Genomic DNA, 19,130 nt, shown 5'->3' with positions numbered 1-19,130 from the left:
AAACCTGGGGACCACTGATCTAGAGATTGCAGGCTCATACTGAGAGAGACAGTCCCTGAAGTAACCTGGGCCCAGGACATTCAGGACTTTAAAGGTGAATTATCTGTGGAAATTAATTATTTTATTTATTTATACATACATACATACATACATACATACATACCCACCCCACCCATCTGGCTGAGTGTCTGCAGCCACTCAGGGTGGCTGCCAATTGAATGTTTAAAACAATACAGCATTAAATATTAAAAACTTCCTTAAACATATATAGCTTACAATATAGCTTAGCAACATGTTAGGTAAAGGTAAAGGGACCCCTGACCATTAGGTCCAGTCGTGACCGATTCTGGGGTTGCGGCACTCATCTCACTTTATTGGCCGAGGGAGCCGGCGTACAGCTTCCAGGTCATGTGGCCAGCATGACAAAGCCACTCCTGGTGAACCAGAGCAGCGCATGAAAACGCTGTTTATCATCCCACCACAGCAGTACCTATTTATCTACTTGCACTCTGACGTGCTTTTGAACTGCTAGGTTGGCAGGAGCAGGGACTGAGCAATGGGAGCTCACCCCGTCACGGAGGTTCGAACCGCCAACCTTCTGATCGGCAAGTCCTAGGCTCTGTGGTTTAACCCACAGCGCCACCCGCGTCCCACCAATATGTTATATAACATTAAAGGATGGAGTTGTAGATCTTGAATGGCACATGTACCAAACCAGAGCACCCCAATGTTGCTGCTGCTCAGACCTCATTTATGACTTGGGATCCTTCCCCCAATTTTTCCTCCCCCACCCTCTCATTTCACCTGCCAACTGCCTCCCCCACTCCACTCACTTGATGGCCTGGCACATGTCAAGGCCCATCTTGACGCAGTTCCGGGCATGGTTGGGCAGCGACACAGGCAGCCCAGAGACGCAGTAGTAGCAGTCACCCAAGATCTTGATTCTCATGCACTCGTTATCCTGAGAGGGAACAGGGTTGAGGATGAAGTTTGCCACCTGAGACAACATCTCCGTTTCCTTGGCAACGTACACATCATGACTCACTGGCTTAGGGCTGCTCAGCTAGGGTACCATTTCTGCACAGAGGGGTAGAATGTTTCTATGGCCACCACAGCACAATTTCCCCAAATTTCCCTGAAGAAAGGCACTGATTGTTAATCCGCTCTGGGAATTGTAGCTCTGGGAGGGGAATAGGAAGCGGGGGGGGGGGGTCTTCTAAGAAATCCCAGCACCCTTAACAACTGCACCACCCAGGATTTGGGGGAGGGGGCTGGCATAAATCCTGGAAAAGGGGGTTTAGGCTGCATCCTAAGCCTGTTCACCTGGGTCATGTAACCTGGGAACCTGGTATAAGTTAAGCCTGCAAAAAGGGTGTTCTAACACTGTTTAAAGGCTTGTTTTCTCTCTGCAAAGCTTAGTCCAGCTCAGCCAGCAGATCGGCTCCAGATTGGCGTTTGGATATAGCACACTCTTATGCCAGTTTAACTTAATTTTACACCAGCTTCTTGTGTACAAGAGCATGTCACTGGACTCCACCTCCCATCAGCCCTTGGCTAATGACCAGGGGTGATGGGAGCTGTATTCCTACAACATCAGGTTCCCCGACTCCAATCTAAGGAGAACAAACTGTTTTAAGGCACGGGAAGGGTATTTATGGAGGGAAGATATTCTCTTACTCACCTTGGCAATCTGGTCAAACTTGCCAAAGAGTTCGTTGAGCATGAGGACTAGCTCCTTTGGGGAGCATTCGCTGGCCAAGAGCGTGAACCCAACAATGTCGGCGTATAGGATGCTGCGAGAGGGTGAGGCAGAGAGAAACAAAAGATGTTCGGTGGAACCATGCGATGGATTGGGATTCACCCAACCACCTCCCAATTGTTCAGCCCTAATCCACATACATCAGGTTGGGCAATCTTGTAGATGACAGATGGCGTCAAAAGCAAGTACCTGATGTTTTCGTGGCGCTTGACGTAGAGGTTGTGGAAATTATTGGTGCCCTCGTGATGGTGCTGGGCCTGGCCTCCATCCCGGAGCCTCTCGATGATCTCGGCCTTCATTTCCAAGGCAATGTAGGCAGGAAGGATGGAGAGAAGCAGATGCTCCTAGGAGGATCAGCACAGCAAGGTGGAGGTAGGAGGAATTAGGAACAACCAAGTCAGTTTACAAAAAGGTAAAGGTAAAGGGACCCCTGAACATTAGGTCCAGTCATGGCCGACTCTGGGGTTGCAGCACTCATCTCGCTTTATTGGCCGAGGGAGCCGGCGTACAGCTTCCGGGTCATGCGGCCAGCATGACTAAGCCGCTTCTGGCGAACCAGAGCAGCGCACGGAAATGCTGTTTACCTTCCTGCTGGAGCGGTACCTATTTATCTACTTGCACTTTTGATGTGCTTTCAAACTGCTAGGTTGGCAGGAGCAGGGACCGTGCAACGGGAGCTCACTCCGTCACGGGGATTTGAACCACCGATCTTCTGATTGGCAAGTCCTGGGCTCTGTGGTTTACCCGACAGTGCCACCCGCATCCCTAGGTCAGTTTAGGGACTTCCAATACTGAACTGAATGAATGCTATGCTACCTTCAGCATTAATTGGTTTGTTGCTGAACTCTTTTTACAAGTGTCAGAACCTGGGAGTTCCCCGTGCAATGAGTTCGAAGGGGCCTTTCTTTGTCTATGATTAGAGAGGAAAATAGCTCCTCTGTGCATGGGCAGAAGAACGTCCAACCTTTACTGGTAACCTCCAGGAAGGTTTAAGCTCTGACTTCTCTCTTGTGTGTAAATCAAACGCCTGACGGAATGGATGCAAGCCAGAAGGGCCTGATCCAGGACATAGGATGATAGGAAGCTACTCTACCATGTCAGATGGTCGGTCCATCCTGCTCAATATTATCTACAATGTTCCCCAACTTGGTGCCTTCCAGGTGTTTTGGACTACGATCCCATCAGCCCCAGCAAGCACAGCCTATGGTCAGGGTTGATGGGAGTTGTAGTCAAGCAGTATCTGGAGGGCCACAGGTTGGGAGAGACTCATCTTCACGGACTGGCAGCTGCTGCCCAAGGCTTTGGGCTGGAATCCTTTCCCTGCCCTACCTGGAATGGAACCTTCTGTGCGCAAAGCCATTCTCCGTACTCACCTGGTGCCTCTTCTCAGACTCCAGCTTGACTCGGGATTGGATGAGGTTGAAGGTCTCGTGGAAGGTCTCCCCCAAGGCAACCTCCATCAAGTGCTTATGGTAGGCACCCACCAGGTTCCCGCAGACAAAGATGACGAGATTGGCCAGGAGCTGGAGGCAGGTACAAAAAGAGAGGATGTAAGGCAAAGAAAGACTGGGAGGCAACCGTGACACAGTGCAGTGCTAGAAAGAGAAGCCAGTGTGGTGTACTTTTTTTTTTTTTTTTGCGTATCAGACGAGGGGCTCATCCAACTTCCTCTTGTTCCATGTTTCTAGGCCCAGATCTGGGCTTTAAAGCTCTGTGTTTATTTTATTTGGTCCCAAAGCTGTCCCTGGGAAAATCCACATTTCATTGCTTAATCACAGTCAGGTTTTCAGCAGTAAAATGCGGGTTTTCCCAGTGAAAGCACAGGGACCAAAAAACAAAACAAAACCCTGTTTAGACATGGAAATCATGGCACAAAAGGAAGTCTGGATGAGACATAGGAGTGTGGGAGACCAAGGTTAAAATCCCCATTCAGCCACAAAGCTCCCTGGCTGACCTCGGGCCAGTACTGACTCTCAGCCTAGCCTTTCTTCCATGGTTGTTGTGGGGTTTAAGGGGAGAACCATGTCTACAACCTAGAGCTCCTTGGACAGAATGTGGGATACAAATGTAATAATACCTCAGGGTAGAAATTCTGCAAGGCCCATTATCAGTAAGGCCAGCGTCACCACGCAAGAGTGCAGCCTGACCACAGATCTGGTTTAAGAGGAGCCCAACGCTGATTGTTAGAGTGAAAAGCAACTCCAGACAAAGTCCAAGGAAGGCACTGAATGTACAGCAAAAAGCTTGGGTTGAATAAGCGATTTCAAAGACTGTGATTGGATGAAGAGATGGCGAGATGCCAGGGTGGCAGAAGCTGGTTGGCTAGAGGATGAAGCAGCTAAGATGATGTACAGCTAAGATGATGTGCAGCTAAGAGGATGAAGCAGCTAGGATGATGTGTGCTAATGGAAATGCTCTCACAGACTCCGTTGGACTCCGGTAATGCGTTACTGAATGAGGTCAGACTCATGCTGAATTTGCTGTGAGCGTCCCTCAAAGGGAATTTCCCCCCACAGGATTTCCCAGGAATATCCCATCGGCCCACCTTGTGATGCGAAGTACGGATGGGGTGACAAGGCCCCACTTACCTGCAGCGCTAGCTCCGACCGTGAGCCGCGCCCCAGAGAGAGGTAGACGCTCAGGACGACGATGTGGGAGAGGGAGGAGACCAAGCCGGCAGCCACGGCATCTTTCATGCCAACGGGCAACATGGTGTAGACAGTGAAGATGATGAAGAGGAAAAAGGAGACCTTTGGGAGAAAAGAATGCAGCGTCAGTTGTCCATGTGACAGGAGGGAAATTAGGAATGTGTAAATTCCACTAGTCGGCGAAAGAAAATTGGGGGTCAGGGAATAATAATAATAATAATAATAATAATAATAATAATAATAATAACAACAATAATAATAATTTTATTTATACCCCGCCCTCCCCAGCCAAGACCGGGATCAGGGTGGCTAACACCAAATATAAAACAAGTTGATTGAAATACAACTTAAAAACAAGGTTAAAATACAACCTCATTTCAGCAGAAACTCAAAAACTTTTTGGGGGATGAAAACATCAAGTCTTCACCAAGGCTAACTATCCAGACTGGTCCTACGTGGGCCAGAATCTGCTAAAATGGTTTCTGCCACGTTCATGCTGACTTTGGACAAGCATCCCTCAGACCCATTGTAAAGAACTTGCCTGCTCCCAGTTTTTCCACACATAATATCCATCTGTTTCTTCCATATCAGTCACCAATCTACAAGTAGGGCTGCAAATGGAGGCAGGGCTGTCTTAAGCATATGTGGCGCCGGGGTGCAAAGATCCGCCCGGCGCCCCTCCCCCCCCCCCCGGTTGCCACAATTCCTGTCTAGATGTTCTTTGAACATGGCCCCTGCCTCTACATATGGCCATGTGAAGAACCCTTTCTTGCAACCTTACACGACTTTGCGCTTCCAGTAGATAACTAACGGTAGAACGATTTGCTTGCTTCAACTGTGCTAGGACACAATTATTGTACAGTGGTACTTCAGGTTACAGGCGCTTCAGGTTACATACTCCGCTAACCCAGAAATAGTACCTCGGGTTAAGAACTTTGCCTCAGGATGAGAACAGAAATCACGCGGCAGCAGCGGGAGGCCCCATTAGCTAAAGTGGTGCTTCAGGTTAAGAACAGTTTCAGGTTAACAATGGACCTCCGGAACGAATTAAGTTCTTAACCCGAGGTACCACTGTATACATTATTGGCAGAGTTGTGCCGTTAGTTGACTGTATGTCTATAAGTATCTCCAGGCTTTGATATACACGTTGCACTTTAATTTGCTGAACTAAGTTTCACAGGCACTCACACCCATTCCGTTTTACCGTATGCCTGTTTCAGCAGTGATATGGTAAAAGCCAATTTTTGTAAGGTCGCGAATTTAAGCCACACTTTAACTTTTCACGGTCAGAATCTGGGGGGAAAGTGAGGCTTATATTCAGGCCAGTACAGTATAACAGCATGCTCCCAGCTCTACACAGATGTCAATCAGAAGAGGGCTGCCAATGCAGAAGGGGGGGATAGGTTCAAAGAGCACTACGCTGAGGCCCCCTCAAGCCTACACTCAGGTATCTGAAGGCTCCTCCTATTCGTCATTTTAATTTTCAGGATGCAGCCTGGGCCCCTCACCTGATCCCAAGCACTGACCACCCCTCCGGTGAAGACAAAGACATAGCCCATGGTCATCAGGCAGGTCCAGATGATGGCGGAGAAGATCCGGGTGCATTGCTGGAAGAAGCTCTCTATGCACACGAGGATCAGGATGAGGCTGAAGATTGCCAGGGCAACGAATAATGTAATCAGGAAGCCCAGGTTGGAGGAGAAATCCTGGAGAGAAAGGGGAATTAAACGAACAATTCTATTTGTGCTGGTTTGCAGCATTGGCTTGAGTTATACCACTAGGGGGGCACTGCGCTCAATAGTAGAGCAGATGCTTTGAACGCAAAAAAAGAGGAAAATCTCAAATTTAAGCCAGCATCCCCTGTCAGAGAGTCAGGACACCAGGATGGGAAACATCAGTGCTAGAGACTCTGAATGGAGCACAGAATTCCCGGGCAGATGCAGGAGTGCTCGGGCACAGTATAATGCAGCTCTGTATGTTCAACGCAGCAGCAAACAGAGCGGTGCAGCTGGCGGTTTGGACTTTGTGCTACGGCTCAATGGAGGCTAAGGAAACGGTGCCCATCACCACAGTCTGCCATCCCACAGCTGCCTGTACTTTCAAACAGTACAGAGTTTGGCAGCACCTGTCAGCTTCCTCCTCTTAATCTCAGGGTCAGTGGTGTGCACAGTGCCTGATTCACATACAAGCTAAACAGGCTATAGCTTAGGGCCCCACTCTCTTGCCCCCCCCCAAAAAAAAATATACTTCTTCTTAATCATAGCTGTCAACTTTTCCCTTTTCTTGCGAGGAATCCTATTCGGAATAAGGGAATTTCCCTTAAAAAAAGGAAAACATTGACAGCTGTTCTTAATTGTATTTCAGTTCAACAATTACTTTGATAAAATACATATTTTGTTATGTGCAAATGGTTTTGGATACCTGTTAGGTCCATAAATTACCATATAGTATCTATTCAACACAAAAAACAGTGGCAATTTGTTGTTGACAAAGGACAGCTAGACATCTAAAGGGCCCCATTACCTTCAGTAGCTTAGGGCCTCAGCAAACCTAAATCCGGCCCTGGGTGTGCGGTTTGTGGACCCTAAAGGGTCCAGGAGCCCTTCTTCCACCTTCCCAAATCCAGCCCAACTTTAGGAAGGAGGCAGCAGGGCTCCAGCATTCTGTCAGAGGACTGGCACAATCCTCCCCAAAGCCCAGGAAGCTTTCAGCAGAAAGTTACAGGACATGCACTGGTGGGAAACGAGGTCCCCAAACACATTGCACATTTAAAGCAGCATTGTGGCTTTTCCTCAAAGAAGCTGCATGTTAAGAGTGCTGAGAGCCGTAGTGTAACAAAAGTGGAACTGGAAACAACAACAATCCCGATCTTTTGTGATATGAGAAGTTAGAGCATGGGTAGGCAAACTAAGGCCCGGGGGCCAGATCTGGCCCAATCGCCTTCTAAATCCGGCCCGAGGATGGTCCGGGAATCAGCATGTTTTTCATGAGTAGAATGTGTCCTTTTAGTTAGAATGCATTTCTGGGTTATTTGTGGGGTATAGGTATTTGTTCATTTTTCCCCTTTCAAAATATAGTCCGGCCCCCCACAAGGCCTGAGGGACAGTGGACCGGCCCCCCGGCTGAAAAAAGTTTGCTGACCCCTGAGTTAGAGGATTACAGCAGGAAGTCATGGGGGCATGCACTGATTGGAAACAAAGCAGTTTGTCTGCCTCAAAACTTTTGCAGGCACTAATGGTACTGAAAGCAGCATGGCAGCATGGTGTATGAAGAGCTAAACAAAACTTTGTTAAGAAAACAGAAGCTTTTTTATTGGGGATATTAGACACAGATATAGCCAGAGAAAACAAGAGAATATTCCTTTACGCTACAGGGGCTGCGAGAATACTAACTGGCAAAAATTGGAAAAAAGAAATCATAGCAACAAAAAAAAGTGTGGCAATATAAATTATTTGACTACAGTAGTACCTTGGGTTATGTTATCTTCAAGTAACGTAATTTTGAGTTACGAACGTGGCAAACACAGAAGTGTATACTTCCAGATTTCACCCTGTGCACATAAGCGTTCTATCAAGGCGCACACGAGCACAGAAGTGGCGCCTCCGGATACTGACTTTTCGGGGTAAGTACGGACCCCCAGAACGAATTAAGTTCATATCTGGAGGGTCCACTGTATATTGAATTGGCTAGATTGACAAGAGCCATTAGGGGTCAGCCCAAGTAAAAATTTCAAAAAGAATGGGGAAAATATAGAGAATACCTGAAAAAGCAGTGTCCTCAAATTAATACTTGGATTTGTTTCAACTAACTTCTGCAAAATAAATTATAGTATAAAAGCTAAAAATAGAAAGAAAAAGGGGTAATAATAAACTAAGGAGACAGTTTACCAAAAACGAAAAGAGAGCCGTGTTTAGGCTGAAGGAAGTCAACTAGAAGAAAAGAAGAATTGAAATATATTATATATATGTGTGTGTGTGTGTGTGTGTGTGTGTGTATATATATATATATGTAGGTTTTGGTGTCTTCGGGTGTCTTCCCGTGTAAGAGTTGGGGTGTCTAGGCGACGTTTCGACGAGGTCTCACTCGTCATCTTCAGGCTGGTGCTTTCGGCTTCTTGTTACTAGAACAGAGCAGGATCTCAGTGTTTGAGTTCCTATAAATACTGTTGAGGGGGTGTGGTGTATAGCCTCCAACGTTCTGGGCAGAGAGGAAGTTCCTAGGTTAATGTGCCTTTTCTTCTTTTGTTCATTAATTACTTGAGGGATATCTTGAGTGATTACTTGAGTGATATTCTGAGTACCACTTAGGAGGGTCATTAGGTGTGGATTAGTTGCTAAAGCTTTCGTGTCTTGACCTCTTGACCTTGTAAAGAGTTTTTCTGAGAAGATGGCTGTACTGCACTTAGTTGTGCTCTGGCTTGGCTTCGTGTATAGGGGCGAGCTGTGGTTTTGTGCCCTGTGCCAGCCAGATCTGTGTAGGGATTGCAGGGGGGTGCAGCATCCGGAGGTGCCACTATGGTTTGGCTACTGGATGGTGTCTGTAATTTATCTGTGGAGAGGGTCTGGGTTTGGGTCTGGTGTGGTTGATTGGAGATGGCGTTCTGTGTGCCTCTGGTTCTGGTGTCGGTTTTTCTGGGGAGGGCTAATTTCCAGATGTCTGGCAGGCGGGACGTGTCGTCACGCTTGTTCATGTTGTGAGGGTGTTTCTCTATCTCGATGGCTTCCATGATTATTCTCTTGTGGTGATGTTCTATGTTAAAGAGCAATTTGGAATCTGCAAAATTAATTTCGTGTCCTGTTTCTTTCATGTGTTGGTAAAGAGAGGAAGTTTTTTCTTCTTTTTTGACGGCATTCTTGTGTTCTGCGATACGTGCATTTATTCGTCTGTTTGTTTGTCCAATGTACGTGGCTGGGCAGACTTTGCAGGGTATTTCATAGACCCCTTGGTTTTCTAGCTGGATTTTATCTTTGGGGTTTCTGAGGATATTGGCTATTTTTTGGTTGGTGCAAAAGGCTGTTTTGATATTGTGTTTATGGAGGATTTTGCTAATTTTATCTGTAGTGCCCTTGATATAAGGAAGGAGGGCCATGCCATTGTTTTCTTCTGTGTCTTGGTTTTTGGGGGGTGTTTCTTTTTGGATTAGCTTCGTAACCCTGTTTTGTTGGTATCCGTTGGCGATTAACACATTTGAGAGATTCTGTAACTCAGTTGTCAAGTGGTCTTTGTCAGCCAGGCGTTTGGTTCTGGAGATGAGAGTCTTGGCTACGGAGTTTATTTGTGCAGGGTGGTGGTGTGATTGTGCATGTAAGTAGCGGTTGGTGTGTGTTTTTTTCCGGTAGATAGTGTGTCCTAGGGAGCCATCAGGTTTTTTGTAGATTAGGACGTCAAGGAAGGGAAGTTGGTTGTTGGCTTCTATTTCCATAGTGAATTGTATTTTGGGGTGTAGGCTGTTGAGATGTGTGAGGAAGCTATCTAGTTTTTCCTTCCTGTGTGGCCAAATTACAAAGGTGTCGTCAACATATCTGAGCCAAAGTTTGGGTTTGTGTTCTGACTTGTCTAAAGCATTGGTTTCAAAGTGTTCCATGTACAGATTTGCGATGACCGGTGAGAGGGGTGATCCCATAGGTGCTCCTTCTATCTGTTTGTATCTTTGTCCATTGTGGATGAAGTACGTGTTGGTTAGGCAGTGGTTGGTCAGGTCCAGGATGTATTCGGGGGGATTGTATTTGTTTTGAATGGCTGTCAAGGCTTCATTAATGGGCACTTGTGTGAAGAGAGATACAACATCGAAGCTCACAAGTAGGTCATCGGGATGTAGGTTTTGCTTCTTTATTGTTTCTATGAACTGGAAGGAGTTTGTAACGTGTGAAGCGATAGATTCTGCATAGGGCTGAAGTTGCTTAGCGAGAAATTTAGCGAGATTTTGTAGAGGTGAGCCTATGGAGCTGACTATTGGTCTGAGTGGTGTTCCTTCTTTGTGTATCTTGGGGAGACCGTAGAGTTTGGGGCATCTGGATGATTTTTCTCTGGGGATGATTCTTAGCTGGATTTCTTCACTGATAGGAGAGGCTTTTATTTTGGATTTGGTGGTTTTTTCCAGATAGGTGGTGGGATCTGTTTTTATAGGTTGGTAGGTAGGGTCTTGGAGTAGATTTGATAGTTTTGCTTGGTAGTCCGATGTGTTCATCACAACAGTGGCATTACCTTTGTCTGCTGGGAGAATGATTATGTTGTTGTCTTTCCTCAGGTTGGTGAGTGCTTTCTGTTCTTCTTTGTGTAAATTGCTTTTGGGTGGTTTGCTGGAGCAGAGGATGTTGGTGACTTCAAGTCTGATTTTATTGGCTTCATCTGGGTTGATTTTGGTTAGGCTAGCTTCGACTCCGCATATGATGTTTTCCGTGGGGATGCGTCTCGGGGCGACTGCAAAGTTGAAACCTTTGGAGAGTACTTTGGTTTCAGTTGAGGTGAGGATCCTGTCTGATATGTTATGTACTGTTTGTTTCATGGGTTGTTGTGGAGGGTGGCTGGGCTTCTGGCGTTTCTCTAGTTTGTGGAGTTTGTTGGTGTGTATGTCTGTCTTATGTGAGGACTCTGTTTCAGCTCTCCAAACGGCTAGTTGTTTGCATTTGTCCCAGAGTGCAGGGTGGATTTTGTTACAGAGTTTGAGGTGAAGAGTGAGCAGATCTTTGTTGGTTTGGTTTAGTAGGTATCTTTTCTTATGTAGTTCGTTTCTGATTAGGGATAGTTCAGTTCGTTTCAGGATCCTTTCGGTAGCTGGGGTTTTAGAGTGGAATTTAAGTTGGAAGCATGTGGGAATTAAGTTGTTGTCTCGGCAGTTGCGTAGGAACAAGAGATCACATAAGATGGTGGCTCTTCGGATTTCTAGTTTCTCGTAGGTTCTTGTCAGCTGGAAGGTTTCCTCCCCGTAGAGGTGAGATATTTGCTTTCGTAGATTTTCACGGGTACAGGAATGTAGGTTTTGGTGTCTTCGGGTGTCTTCCCGTGTAAGAGTTGGGGTGTCTAGGCGACGTTTCGACGAGGTCTCACTCGTCATCTTCAGGCTGGTGCTTTCGGCTTCTTGTTACTAGAACAGAGCAGGATCTCAGTGTTTGAGTTCCTATAAATACTGTTGAGGGGGTGTGGTGTATAGCCTCCAACGTTCTGGGCAGAGAGGAAGTTCCTAGGTTAATGTGCCTTTTCTTCTTTTGTTCATTAATTACTTGAGGGATATCTTGAGTGATTACTTGAGTGATATTCTGAGTACCACTTAGGAGGGTCATTAGGTGTGGATTAGTTGCTAAAGCTTTCGTGTCTTGACCTCTTGACCTTGTAAAGAGTTTTTCTGAGAAGATGGCTGTACTGCACTTAGTTGTGCTCTGGCTTGGCTTCGTGTATAGGGGCGAGCTGTGGTTTTGTGCCCTGTGCCAGCCAGATCTGTGTAGGGATTGCAGGGGGGTGCAGCATCCGGAGGTGCCACTATGGTTTGGCTACTGGATGGTGTCTGTAATTTATCTGTGGAGAGGGTCTGGGTTTGGGTCTGGTGTGGTTGATTGGAGATGGCGTTCTGTGTGCCTCTGGTTCTGGTGTCGGTTTTTCTGGGGAGGGCTAATTTCCAGATGTCTGGCAGGCGGGACGTGTCGTCACGCTTGTTCATGTTGTGAGGGTGTTTCTCTATCTCGATGGCTTCCATGATTATTCTCTTGTGGTGATGTTCTATGTTAAAGAGCAATTTGGAATCTGCAAAATTAATTTCGTGTCCTGTTTCTTTCATGTGTTGGTAAAGAGAGGAAGTTTTTTCTTCTTTTTTGACGGCATTCTTGTGTTCTGCGATACGTGCATTTATTCGTCTGTTTGTTTGTCCAATGTACGTGGCTGGGCAGACTTTGCAGGGTATTTCATAGACCCCTTGGTTTTCTAACTGGATTTTATCTTTTGGGTTTCTGAGGATATTGGCTATTTTTTGGTTGGTGCAAAAGGCTGTTTTGATATTGTGTTTATGGAGGATTTTGCTAATTTTATCTGTAGTGCCCTTGATATAAGGAAGGAGGGCCATGCCATTGTTTTCTTCTGTGTCTTGGTTTTTGGGGGGTGTTTCTTTTTGGATTAGCTTCGTAACCCTGTTTTGCTGGTATCCGTTGGCGATTAACACATTTGAGAGATTCTGTAACTCAGTTGTCAAGTGGTCTTTGTCAGCCAGGCGTTTGGTTCTGGAGATGAGAGTCTTGGCTACGGAGTTTATTTGTGCAGGGTGGTGGTGTGATTGTGCATGTAAGTAGCGGTTGGTGTGTGTTTTTTTCCGGTAGATAGTGTGTCCTAGGGAGCCATCAGGTTTTTTGTAGATTAGGACGTCAAGGAAGGGAAGTTGGTTGTTGGCTTCTATTTCCATAGTGAATTGTATTTTGGGGTGTAGGCTGTTGAGATGTGTGAGGAAGCTATCTAGTTTTTCCTTCCCGTGTGGCCAAATTACAAAGGTAATAAAATCCAGCTAGAAAACCAAGAGGTCTATGAAATACCCTGCAAAGTCTGCCCAGCCACGTACATTGGACAAACAAACAGACGAATAAATGCACGTATCGCAGAACACAAGAATGCCGTCAAAAAAGAAGAAAAAACTTCCTCTCTTTACCAACACATGAAAGAAACAGGACACGAAATTAATTTTGCAGATTCCAAATTGCTCTTTAACATGGAACATCACCACAAGAGAATAATCATGGAAGCCATCGAGATAGAGAAACACCCTCACAACATGAACAAGCGTGACGACACGTCCCGCCTGCCAGACATCTGGAAATTAGCCCTCCCCACAAAAACCGACACCAGAACCAGAGGCACACAGAACGCCATCTCCAATCAACCACACCAGACCCAAACCCAGACCCTCTCCACAGATAAATTACAGACACCATCCAGTAGCCAAACCATAGTGGCACCTCCGGATGCTGCACCCCCCTACAATCCCTACACAGATCTGGCTGGCACAGGGCACAAAACCACAGCTCGCCCCTATACACGAAGCCAAGCCAGAGCACAACTATTTGCAGTACAGCCATCTTCTCAGAAAAACTCTTCACAAGCTCAAGAGGTCAAGACACGAAAGCTTTAGCAACTAATCCACACCTAATGACCCTCCTAAGTGGTACTCAGAATATCACTCAAGAAATCACTCAAGATATCCCTCAAGTAATTAATGAACAAAAGAAGAAAAGGCACACTAACCTGGGAACTTCCTCTCTGCCCAGAACGTTGGAGGCTATACACCACACCCCCTCAACAGTATTTATAGGAACTCAAACACTGAGATCCTGCTCTGTTCCAGTAACAAGAAGCCGAAAGCACCAGCCTGAAGATGACGAGTGAGACCTCGTCGAAACGTCGCCTAGACACCCCAACTCTTACACGGGAAGACACCCGAAGACACCAAAACCTGCATTCCTGTACCCGTGAAAATCTACGAAAGCAAATATATATATATATATATATATATATATATATATATATATATTCTGTTGATTATTTGACCTGTGTAAGCTTGCACATGTTATTATGTTTTATTTGTATTTCATTTTTTGTTTTTGATTGTGCATTTTTATCAGTGTGTGTGTATATGTGTTGTAAAATAAACTTAATAATAATAAAAAAATGAAAGCAGCATGACATATATCCTTCCTGGAACCATCATGACTACGAATCATGGAAAATAAAGAGGATGTCTGGAGGGACCCAAAAAAGATCTTGCAAGCCTGAAGTCTGCCCACCAAGATCTACTCCACTTTTTCTATTGCCTGCTGCCAGATCCTTTGAACTGGAGGTGCCAGGGACTGAACTGAGGACTTTCTGCTGTTGACCTATGGTCCCTCCACCAAACTCAACTATTCTCCCAACCACCTCATCTAAGGATGGAGAACCTGCGTAGTCCTCTGGATGTTCTTGGGCTCCAAAAACCCATCAGCATGGATGATGGGAGTTGAAACAACATCTGGAAGGCCACAAGCTCTCCCACCCATAACCAAGTTCTTTGTGCTGGTCCAGGGGGGAGGTTACCGTGGGGCAAGGTGCAGGACCTGAGTTGAGGGTCGGCAGACAGTCCTCCTCGGGCGAAGTGGGGTCCACAGCGAGAAGCCGGGCAAGGACAGGAACTCTGAGGGAACAGGACTGGATGCTGGTTGAAACAGCTCTTCAATGACGTTGCTCCTGCAACCTGGGACCGGGCTGACTGACCTTTATCTTCTCTGAGGCCAGGGGCGGTCCCGGCCCCCAGGAGACCCACCTCTCCTGGCCTTAAGGTGAGCACTCCTCCTGGGAGAAACCAATTCCCTTCGCCTCTCTGCCCTGAGCCTCTGCAGTTCAGGAGAAGCTGAAGGGTTACTGGACCCAGGGGGAGACTCACCTATAGGCACTGAGTCCTCAACCACCTCCGGAGCCAGAGTGGATTCACCTGGTGCCTGCTTCTGAGGATCCGGCACACGTGCAGGTGCTTCAGAAGCAAGCCTCTGCCCCAGTTCAGCTGGCCCTGGAGGCTGGGACTCCTGTGCAGGCTGGGATTCCTCCGGTTCAGCCTCTGAATCGGATTCCCAGGCCATCACATTCTTAGAACCTAAGAACAGGACTCCTGGATCAGGCTAGTCCAGAATAGTCTCACCATGGACAACAGTGGGAAACCCACAAGAAGGACCTGAATTCAACAACACTCTCCCCTTTCTGTGGTTTCCAGCAACTGGTATTCAGAAACACAATACATCTGAAAAAGGACATGCAACAAAATGATCAGAGCCAAGAGCTGTTGATATCTAAATCTTCCTTGAATTTGTCTAATCCATCCCATTGGTGGTCTTTTATGGGAGCAAATTTCTTCTGTGCTGACTCCCATAGACACCCCATCTCTCTATCTCTCTCTCCTTGCAAACATGCTTACCCGGCCACTGGCAAAGGATGTCACAATGAGAGCCACGCAGATACCCAACACAATGAAGAGGAGCAAGAGGATGAGGGGGTACTGTTGGCTCAAGCTGTAATAGGTTTGATAGTAGAGGTCCTCCCGTGGGGTGTCGCTGCTGGTTGACTGCGGGCGACGCTGGCAGGGCATGGCTTTCCTGCTCCCACAAACTCCCGCCTTGGAGGGGAGGAGATCGCACTCCTCCCAAGGAAAGTAAGGGGAAGTCAATCAGCACCTCTTGTTGCAGCTGTTGAGGGTACCCATTTGTACTTCAAGGATGCAAAGCCCCATTGTTGAAAAAATAGGTGTATTAATCCAGACAGGGGACATGGGGAAATCCAACTGAGCAGTGAGCATGAAACCTGGGGTGGTGGATCTCAGTGTGGAACGATGTTCTCAGCTAAGTCAGGTGAAGCGGGCATCGTCAGTGCAGAGAGTCTGAAACACGAGGCCCTGGGGAAAGAAATTAAAAGTAGGTAACAAATGGTCCTTATTCACACTTATAGCCTAATGTGGAATACTTCAATAGTATTGCTCGTGTTCTGTTAGCCCAAAAATGGAAAATGAACAGACTAAAGAAGAATGGCAACTTAGAGTGATGGAATATACGCAGCTTGCAGATCTAATAAGAGAACAAGAAGAAGATTGTAAAATGTTTATTGAATATAGGAAAATGGTGTATATTTGAAAAAGTGGGCAGCGTTAAGATAAATTCAACAGCGTAAATCAGTTTTGATGGATGTTATAATGGAATACGGAAGGGTTTAGTTTATATAAAATATTCAGGGATTTATGTTGTGCAAAATGAACCATGGAAAGAGAGGAAGGGAAGTCATTGATACATTAAGGCTGTTTAAGTAAATATTCTAAAATGTGAAATATAAATTTAGTACTGAAAATGCCAGAGGATTGTTATCTTGGTTATTCCTCCTTAGTAATAATGGGTACAAAGGTTCCACCTTGTTGGAGGTCTTCAGGCAGAAACTGAAGGGACATCTGTAGGGGGCGCTCTAGCTCTGAACTTCATATATTGAACCCCAGAGTGGTCGGAGTAAATGACCTAAAAGGTCCCCTCCAACTCTATAATTCCACAATCTGTTTCTTTAGCTACATCCAATGCATATGTATTCATGAAAAGACAAATGTTGTCATAGAATGGTCAAGTTGGAAGGGACCACGAGGGTCATCTAGTCCAACCCCCTGCAATGCAGGGTTTATTTTTTTACCCCAATGTTTAACTCAAACCCACCACCCTGAGATGAAGAGTCTTATGCTCTACCAACGGAGTTATCAGTATTCTTCAGCCTTAGGACCACATATCTCATTGGGCTACAGCTCTCATTACACCTGACCATCAGCTAAATTGGCTGGGGATTATGAGAACTGTAGTCTGGCAACATCTGGGGACCCAAAGTTGGTGCCTTTGGCTTTTGTTTTTATTATCATCATCATCATCATCATCTGCCAAGTCCGTATGGTGCTGTGGTGAGTGTCGGTCTAGGACCTGGGAGACCAAGGTTCCAATTTCCACTCAGCCATGTAGCTCATTAGATGACATTGGGTCTCTCTTAGCCTCAATTGTCACACTGGGTTGCTGTGAGGATAAAAATGGGAGTCATCTCCACGCCACGATTCTCAGGTTTGTAGCTCTGTGAGGAATAGACGACAGTTCCCAGGAATCTTTGGGGAAATCTGTGTGATTCAAATGTTCTTTAAACCTACGGTGTGGAAATGACTGAGAAGCACCATGGCTCGCTTTGAGCTTTGAGAGGTGGGATATAAATGTAATTGCCATCATCATCACTACCACAACCATTATTATTAATTATTGTAAGGACTGTTTTGAACACAAGGATGTGATAATTGTTGCCTCGAAAGGAAAGGAAAGGAGAAACAAACAAAGAAAGAAGCTCCCATCATCTAAACTATGAGCTCTGGCAAGTGATATATTAATAATATGCAAAACAGCCATGCTGGAATTCGTGTGAATTCACATTCTCAGTGAATGAGTGCAGAGATGGTCAGATAGAAAGCGTGGATAGAAAAGTCAGAAAAGTTGTTTGGAGATAAAACAAAGTGTGGAGGGTAGGAGAAGAGGAGAGGAGAGGAGAGGAGAGGAGAGGAGAGGAGAGGAGAGGAGAGGAGAGGAGAGGAGAAGATAGATGGCTGACTAAAAGACATGAGGCTGGCAACTAGAAATTTTATGTATTCTTCCCCTCAAAAACATGAACTACCATATTTTTATCTCACCTTCCTCTAATGAGCTCTATCATTTTTTGCTTCACAACAACTCTCTGAAGTAGATTATGGTGAAATCCTAACCATGCCTACTCAGAAGCAAGTCCTGCTAAATTCAGTGGGGCTTACTCCCATGAAAGTGGAGCTAGGAGTGGAGAGAGCTTTATTGGCTGGGCTGGAATTTGAATTCAGAGCTACCTCTGCCAAAACCAAACTTGACTATCTGTTCACTTAGCCCATGTGAGATAGATGAGGCAGATCTAAGTTCTAGGGATACAAAATGATAACCGATTCAGGTGGATGGATGTTCAAGGATGATAACAAAAAGTGAAATACATCTCTCTCTCCCCTCTCCCTCCATTACACACAGAAATAAATATTATAGATAGATAGATAGATAGATAGATAGATAGACAGACAGACAGACAGACAGACAGACAGACAGACAGACAGACAGACAGACAGATGATAGATAGATATCTTGCCCACTTGGGAAATCAATCAGCTTTGATATAAACTGTCAAAGTGCCATAACAAATTAAGCATCCGTCAACCTCTGCTGTGCTCCTTTGTAGAGTATAAATGCAAACACTTCCCACACACTCTCGTTGGTGAGCGCATATATTTCTGAACAGTTTTCTCTAAGAAAGTGCTATTTCACAAAATCCAGGACTCACCCCATGCCACAAATATTCACCTTTCTCATTCTGTGCAGGTGAAGAAATACCCAAGAACGATGGGTTGCTGTTCCCAAGCCTAGTTGACCACCCCCCCTTGCCTCTCCACCGATCATCACGTTTTTTTAAAAAGCAAGATGCAAAAACCCATTCCGTCTTCCATCTCTCCCCTGCGCAGCCTTCCCTGCCTTGGACACACAACAGGCAGCTGCCACCTCACAAAGTACCCAAACGCCGAGGAAGCGGGCGCTTCTTACCTGCTCCAACAACCACCGGCAGCTCCATCACCGGAGCAGGCAGCCTGAAATCTCTCCCGTTACTCACCATGCTCCGACTTCTCTCACGCAGCTGCAGGAAGTCAGTCTGCCTGCCTCCCCACAGCCCAGCCAGCTCAACTTGAGATTAAAAACTCCCCGGCAAGATTAACACTTTCATCCCCAAGGGGCAGGGGGTGGAATTCAATGGCCAGGGGAGGCACAGTCCTCCTGGGCTGCTTTCAGGTGGCCTGTTCTATTCAGCACTCATCCAGATTTGCCTGCGCAAAGTTTGCAGAGAGGCTGGACACCAGCAGCTATGCACTGAATATGTTTGCTTCAAATATGTTTGCAGGGAGGTTCAAAGATGAAGCATCAAGGACTGGCTACCCGGCACTTTCCTGTGCGTTTCCCCCTTGCTTTCCTTATCTGTAAAAAGTCTGATTGTGCTTCCTGAGTGTCGCAATCTGCGGGTGGGTGGGAGTCAATCACATAGCGACAAATCCAGGTTGTGCAATTAAAGCTGGCTGCAACAAACCCGCTTTCTTAAAAGACTGGACTTGCACCGGCAAGTGTGGGATAGCACTTGCTTGATGCAACATCATCTAAGCTCCCCGC

The 19,130-nt window shown here is 46.2% G+C and overlaps 1 protein-coding gene across 4 annotated transcripts in view; it reads right to left on the bottom strand.

The window, feature by feature from the left end:
• Positions 1 to 19,130, bottom strand: part of ADCY4 (adenylate cyclase 4) — a 76,692-nt gene that overhangs the window by 38,369 nt on the left and 19,193 nt on the right. Inside the window, exons 1-8 of one of the 4 annotated variants that reach the window (XM_081167754.1) lie at positions 18,516 to 18,961; positions 15,323 to 15,796; positions 5,916 to 6,113; positions 4,348 to 4,509; positions 3,133 to 3,282; positions 1,949 to 2,103; positions 1,682 to 1,793; positions 834 to 961 (exon numbers count right to left, since the gene is read on the bottom strand). In XM_081167754.1, coding sequence (XP_081023880.1) covers positions 834 to 961; positions 1,682 to 1,793; positions 1,949 to 2,103; positions 3,133 to 3,282; positions 4,348 to 4,509; positions 5,916 to 6,113; positions 15,323 to 15,493 — 1,076 coding nt within the window. In that variant the 5' untranslated portion in view covers positions 15,494 to 15,796; positions 18,516 to 18,961. Of the gene's footprint in view, positions 1 to 833; positions 962 to 1,681; positions 1,794 to 1,948; positions 2,104 to 3,132; positions 3,283 to 4,347; positions 4,510 to 5,915; positions 6,114 to 15,322; positions 15,797 to 18,515; positions 18,962 to 19,130 lie in introns of those variants that run through there. The other 3 variants (XM_081167756.1, XM_081167757.1, XM_081167755.1) reach the window with 3 other exon arrangements.

The sequence above is a fragment of the Podarcis bocagei genome, assembly GCF_964188305.1.
Source record: "Podarcis bocagei genome assembly, chromosome: 13".
Taxonomy (NCBI): Eukaryota; Metazoa; Chordata; class Lepidosauria; order Squamata; family Lacertidae; genus Podarcis; species Podarcis bocagei.
Note: the sequence above shows the minus strand (reverse complement) of the source record. Positions and strands in the feature narration are given on the sequence as shown.